This window comes from Protomyctophum parallelum, assembly GCF_964188405.1.
Source record: "Protomyctophum parallelum genome assembly, chromosome: 10".
In the NCBI taxonomy this organism is placed as follows: Eukaryota; Metazoa; Chordata; class Actinopteri; order Myctophiformes; family Myctophidae; genus Protomyctophum; species Protomyctophum parallelum.
The window spans coordinates 24,289,850-24,296,873 of NC_139704.1; the positions used below are offsets into that span (position 1 = coordinate 24,289,850).

A 7,024-nucleotide genomic window follows, 5' to 3' on the forward strand; every position below is an offset into this window, starting at 1 on the left:
AGGTAAAGAAGACATGAGAAGATGGGGAAACAAAAGGTGCAGGCCTATCCGTCTGAGACATCGTGGCAGTTATAAATTTACATGTTTGTGTTTTTTTCTGTGGACGTTTCTCTGAAGCTTTTGGGGGTCTCTCATGTGTGAGACTGCTCAGTGGAGAGAAGACACCCCTCGGTAAAAACATCTGTTGTGGAAATGGCTGTCAGACTTCCCCTTTTTGTTGGGCTCTCTGCCGTCTCTTTGCACAGAGATTGTCATCTGCGTTGTTGATCATTTTATGTGGGTGAAAGAATAATGATGAACATTTCTATAGAGAGAACGCATCACCCATCCAGTCGAGTAGTCTGTGGCTCAGATATAGTTATAGGGGGGGGGGTTTTAGAGAAAGGAACGATTTCTGCAGTGATTTAGGGGCCACCGTGCTCAGCATATTTATTGAGGCATATATCTGTTTATTGTTGTATCTTACTCGAGCATAAAAGTTACTGTTAACCGTATGTTATTCAACACAAGTGTGAAGTAGCATGTCACTGTATGTTGACTGACTTGACTTAATGGACGGGTGGTGTCATATTCCATAACCAGATCATTGTTATTTCATCTTTTGTGATTCAGTGGGAAAGATGATTTAGCGTTGCATTACGTTGTTTCTTTGGTGAATACGTTGCAAGAGAATTGTGAACATATACAAGAATACTGGTTTGTGTTTCCTCTAGTTTTTCATGCTGGCTACTCAAAGCATGTTTTGACGAGTGAGTGACGCAGCCCGTGTTTTGTTAAAACACCTTCCCTTTAAGCACTCTCAACCCGCTGCCCTTATTTTGAGCCTGTCATTAGGCTAAATGTTTGAGTCCACATCTTTTTATTGTATTTTGTATGAGTATGTAAGTACAACAGAGGAACATCTTGGTGGTGGTGTACATTTATTACTCAAGTACTGTAGTTAAGTACATTTTTGAGTATTTCCAATTTTCAGTACTTTTACTTCTACTCCACTACATCTCATAGGCAAATGCTTTTACTCGAAAATAGCCAATCTACAAGCTCACAATGCGCCTTAATGCGACACATTGTGAGGTTGTGCATCTGCTCATGTTTATACAATTTATAGTATAGATTTGAAAATTATGAAATGGGACATTCTGCATAATGAGTACATTCTGCTTTTGGCACTTTAAATATGTTTTTTTTACACCAATAAAAAAAATTGTACTCTTACTCAAGTACATCATTAATTCCGGACTTTCACTTTCTACATTGTGGAATTGATAAAAAATAAGTCATTTTACACTCAACTGTAGATTTAGTCGACTAAAATGTAATGATATTTAGTCGACTAAAACTAGACTAACACTAAAAACTAGACTAACACTAAAACATTCCAGGTGACTAAAATTTGACTAAAACTAAAATAGAAAGTTGATGCCAAAAACAACACTGGACGGGTGTGTTTGTTATATAAGTGCCCAAGGTGCGCTGATGCCTGCCCTCCCAGCATATAGCGTGCACACACACACACACACACACACACACACACACACACACACACACACACACACACACACACACACACACACACACACACACACACACACACACACACACACAGCAGCACAGGAAGTGTTCTGATGGTATACCTCTCAGCCCAGCCCGCAGGGCCTGCTGTCTCCACAGCTACAGTGTCCACCGGGTCATCTGCCATTTGTCTTAGTCAAACGGCTTCTTAATTCCACAGAGGAAGTGGAAAGAATACCAATACTGGTCATATATATATATATATATATATATATATATATATATATATATAAATGCTCTGTTACAAGTAAAAAGTCCGGAATTCAAAATGTACTTTGAGTAAAAGTATTGTATTGTATTGTAGTATTGGCATCAAAATGTACTTACAAAAGTAAAAGTGCTCGTTGTGCAGAATGTCCCATTTCAAGTGTTCAAAGTTTTTGAAAATAGCAGATCTACAAGCTCAGAATGCGTCGCTTCCCGACCCACTGTGAGCTTGTACTAAGGGAATAGTGCAGAGCATTTAGCATACGAGTCTTATCCAGAGTGACTTAAGAGTGTGAAAGCATAGTTTAATCATGGCACGAACCCTGGGCAACAAACGACAAGTAGAGGTCAGCAGAGAGAACAATGTACGGTCACACACGTAGAGGGCAGCAGAGAGAACGATGTACGGTATAGCCTAATAAGTGTTTCAAAGAAACACTGATACCAGCTGATACCCGGTTCAAAGTGGGCCTGGCATCCATGTTGTGTGAGTTGTGTACACAGGAAAGGTTAGCACGCACGCGCGCACACACACCAAGCTACTGTATCGTTCACACTTCTATATTAACAAAAATAAATAAAGAAAAAAAGGTTCAATTCCCCAGTCAGTGGTGGAAAAAGTACTCGCATTCTTCTGCCATTTGAAAATAGCAAGCAAGCTCACAATGCATCATCGCTATTTAAATTTTTATTTTTTATACATTTGAAAACTTGAAATTGGACATTCTGCATATTAAGTACATTTACTTTTGCTACTTGAAGTATTGTATTTCAATTTTGTACTTTTTTACTCGAGTAAATCATTTTGAACACCGGACTTTTTCTTGTAACAGAGTGTTCCTACAGTACATCGCAGTATTGATAATTCACTTAAGTAAAAAAAACAAAAAAAAACTTTCTCCACCACTGGAGCTATACTTCTAATGGCACTACAAAAGAATCCAATTGTCCAGTGTAAACACGGTCAGTGGTTACAACAGGATCCCAGGGTGCAGTAAAGAGGATGTGTGTGATCCTCCTGTAAAGAACAGGTAGGCAGCAGCACAGTGACCTCATAAACTGGCCTGATAACCTGTTCCTGTGTCTTATCTGCCTCGCGGACAATCCCAGGTCACCCTGAGCGAGCTCATTGTCATTCAACCCTCTCCAGGTCCATTATCAGATCCCCTCTCTGTTATGTAGCCTCTCGTCGGCAGCTGCAGCTACTCTCTTAAACGCCGGATGTATGCTTAGTTGTATGGAGGTGCCGCACGCCAGAAATAGGCGGTCTGCACGTGGAGAAAAAAAAGGGAAGAAAACGTTGTATACATGGGTCTAAAAGACGACAACGATGCTGACAAACACGTGTTGCGGTCATTGGCATCTTCTGGCCCGGGGTTCCTTTTTTCCTTGTTCTTTCTACTGCTTCAAAAAGCTACAGTATGAACATCTAGTGAACACGGTCCATTACAAAATCTTAAGCTTATACAAATGTATTTAAAAAAAAAAAAAAAAAATTAAGTAGCACATGGAATATATCAAAGCTTTTATTTTACAAATACAAAGTCTTTATTCGAAATTAGTATTATGTCTTTTTCACATTGACATTGCCCATACAATTGCACATAATTATGAATATATAAAAACAAGTGTGTGTGTGTGTGTGTGTGTGTGTGTGTGTGTGTGTGTGTGTGTGTGTGTGTGTGTGTGTGTGTGTGTGTGTGTGTGTGTGTGTGTGTGTGTGTGTGTGTGTGTGTGTGTGTGTGTGTGTGTGTGTGTGTGTGTGTGTGTGTGTGTGCATACATAGATACATACATACATCAAATCAAACTTTATTTCTAGAGCACATTTACAAAGACCAGAAGGTCAACCAAAGTGCTGTACAAGATCCTAAAACAAGCATGCAATCAACACAAATAGCATTGTAAAACAACATCAAAGCAACACAAATATTACACAGGTTAATTAGGTCAAACGTCATTGAAAGCCAGGGAGAAGAGATGGGTTTTAAGTACAATAATTCCAAAATGTTCATATGCAAATGGTCAAAAAGGCTGACAAAGCCCATCTAGCAGAGCTGCTGGATAAAATGCAAGCGTGCGTCATTTTCATATATATATTCAGATTAAAAAAATATCCCCCCCTTCCCCCCAAATCACGTTTCTGCACTGATCAGTCCCAATCTGTGAGGAACATGTTATCTCCTGCCACCATTCATGTCTACACTTATTGGATCCCCAAGTCTCCAGGATCAATCCTTTGACCACCGCGGGAGCATAACTAATGGCAACATTAGAATGGCTTTGTGTGAGTAGAGCCTGGCCGGATGCTGGTTAACCAAGCAGGAAATAATCTAGGATTTTATATCCTGCATGAGTGGCCATCGGATATGGCCCGGAATAAATTAATCCTCCCCAATTTTTTTGAGGAGAGGTCGGTTCTTTTTGAATGGGCCAATTTCTTGTAGGGCTGAGCTTCTTTGGCTGATATACTGTCTGTCTGTCTGTCTGTCTGTCTGTCTGTCTGTCTGTCTGTCTGTCTGTCTGTCTGTCCCCTCACTCTATAGCAGCAGTAAAAAATATACACACACACTTTGTTTGGCTTACTCTAATCTCTTGTGTTCGTATATCCTCGTATATATTTGATCTCGGTGTATAGTGACAATCCTACTGTAGGTTTATCTGTTCTTGTCGTCTTATAATTCATCTGATCCTGTATGGTTTGACTGGTCTAACCATACAGGATCAGATGAATGATAAGGCGACAGTATGGTCTGACTGGTCTAACCATACAGTAATGGGTTGCTTTTAGTGATGCACCGAATATTCGGCCGCAGAAAATATTTGGCAGAAAATGGCAAAAAATGCATTTTTGCAAGAAAATATATCACCGAATAGTGTATGCAAGTAAGAAGTATTCAAAAGAGCTGAATAAATGTTTTATGGACCCATAATAGTGATTATTATATAAGTTAAGTTTTGCCATAACCATTTATTTTGCCATAAATCAGGTAGCTTTAAGCCATGCCATGACAGCAATTGTAGGAAAAAATAATAAATATTTATTTATAAATATTATTTATTATTATTATTATTATATTCGATATTCAGTTTCGGCCAAGAATTTCCCTTTCGGTGCATCCCTAAAGTTGCTTTAGATATTAAGTTATGTATGGTATAGTTTTGAACATCATCTCTTGCACATCAAGTCCTACTCACAACAATCACAGAAAATAAGTGCTTTTTTTCTTCCAATCTCTCTCTCTCTCTCTCTCTCTCTCTCTCTCTCTCTCTCTGCATGCACACATGGAATGACATGTCATCCTAGCTGAGCCATGGGGGTCAGCCTCTGACCGGAGGTCTAGCCGCTCCTTCCTCTGCGCTGCCCCCTTTAAAGAGCCACTTCTATTTTCCCGTTGTGTCCAAACAAGGATTTTATAAAACGGGTGACATCGCCACACAAGCTGTCTGCCGAATCCCCCTTAATTAAAGTGACGTTTAAAGCTTCCCTCAGACACTAATAAAGCCCCCTCACCATTAAGATCCTCCTAATTACTGTGTGCAAAGGAAAAGGACATGCGCACGCACGCACACATACACACACACACACACAGACATACGCACACACATATGCATGCACGCCCAGACAGACAGTGGATGTAAGCCTGCTGGCATTTGGCCCCATAAGCTGAGCGCCACACAAAGGGAAAATGTCCCCTGGGATAAGCACGATTTATACTTCGCCGTACGGCGGTGTCACTAGCCGCCCAAAAATAGCCGACCCACAAGCTCACAACGCATCGCGCCCGCGATGCTTCGTGAGGTTGTGGATCGGCTATTTTTCGGGGCCGAGTGACACCATCTTACGACGAAGTGTAAATAGGGGGAGGGGGCTTTGCCCATCCTACCAGAGCGTCTTTTTTTCCCCTTCTCCAAAACATGGCTCCCTTTCTCCTCAGCGTTGCTGTCTTTATGAATGGAAGTGCGCGTGTGTGTGTGTGTGTGTTTGTGTGTGTGTGTCTGTGTGTGCGTGTGTGTGTTTTCTTTTGGGGGGGGGGTTCTTCTGAGAGTGGCCATTCATGGAGCCCGGGACGGGGAATGTGTGAATAGAAGGGCCTTTAATTAGGGCAGGAATCGCAGTCACCTGATGAGGAGTCATTAAGCAGTGTGTTTGACGTGCTGGGTGGAAGTGGTGGTGGTGGTGGGCCTTAGCCCCGCCCGGGGAATCCCTTTTGTCCTCGACCTCTCATTCAGTTCCCTGACACTGATTTTAAACTTCATGCGCACGGCAAAGACTTTGGTGGATTTGGTGTTTCTTGGAAAAGCAGGCCATATATATATATATATATATATATATATATAATTATTTTGAGTGTGCATACAATATACAGTATCAGTATATGTGTACATGAGTACACGTAATTAATTAGTTTTGTTCACAAACAAACGTAATTATGTGGCAACACGGATAACTCATATTGTCATGTCTCTTGTTCTTGATCTATACAGGTACTGTGTGTGTGTGTGTGTGTGTGTGTGTGTGTGTGTGCATCAGAGGACTAATTTATCAGAAGTATGTTATTCTGGAATTGAGCTCTGTCAGAGTGGCGGACTGTTTTTTTTTTTTTTTTAAACGTGTGGTGGACATTCCTGATTCCTTACACCTTTTAGCGGCATGCGGCCTGGCCCAAACAGGTTAAAATGAGTGTGTGTGTGTATTTAGTCCACGTCGTCCATGCCTCTGGTCTGCAGATTAATGACATTAACGAAGTTTCCATTAGTCGTGCGATGGGGGGAGACATGGGCGTTCATGCGGAAAGCCACATGACCGAGGCCAGAGATAAGACAAAATGAAATACGTCTCCGTGGAGACAGGAGGGGCCGGGAGGAGGAAGTGCCACTCCAAATTAGCCGCAAGGGCCAGTTTGTTGTTACTTCATTAACCCAACAGCCCCAGGAAAAATAAAGAGCGGGGTCGCGACCTTATAGCAATGGGGAAGGAGGCCCCCCCGTCCGTGCGGTTTGCGCAGAGAAGCTCCCGGCCTCCAACTTTGACCTGGACGCATTTCTGTAGCTCTGGGAGGGACTGGTGGACAGGTGTTCCTGGCAGGCAGTGGTGGAAAAAGTACTCAAAACGGTTTCACGTAAGTAAAAGTAGTCGATCTACATATACAAGAACACAATGCTTCACATCGTGACGCATTGTAGCCTCGGAAACACAGACGTCTTTATTTCCAGGGAGAAAGAAAATGTCTGGGATCGAGTCC

At 41.7% G+C, this 7,024-nt stretch overlaps 1 protein-coding gene across 1 annotated transcript in view; it reads right to left on the minus strand.

Annotated features, from left to right (window-relative positions):
* The window catches only part of cdhr1a (cadherin-related family member 1a), a gene marked incomplete at both ends in the record, with an annotated part of 77,918 nt that extends 76,219 nt beyond the window's left edge, over positions 1-1,699 (minus strand). The window contains one exon of the mRNA XM_083774959.1: positions 1,529-1,699. Within this exon, the coding sequence (XP_083631085.1) occupies positions 1,529-1,699 (171 nt within the window). The remainder of the gene's footprint in view (positions 1-1,528) is intronic.
* Between the last annotated feature and the right edge of the window lie 5,325 nt (positions 1,700-7,024).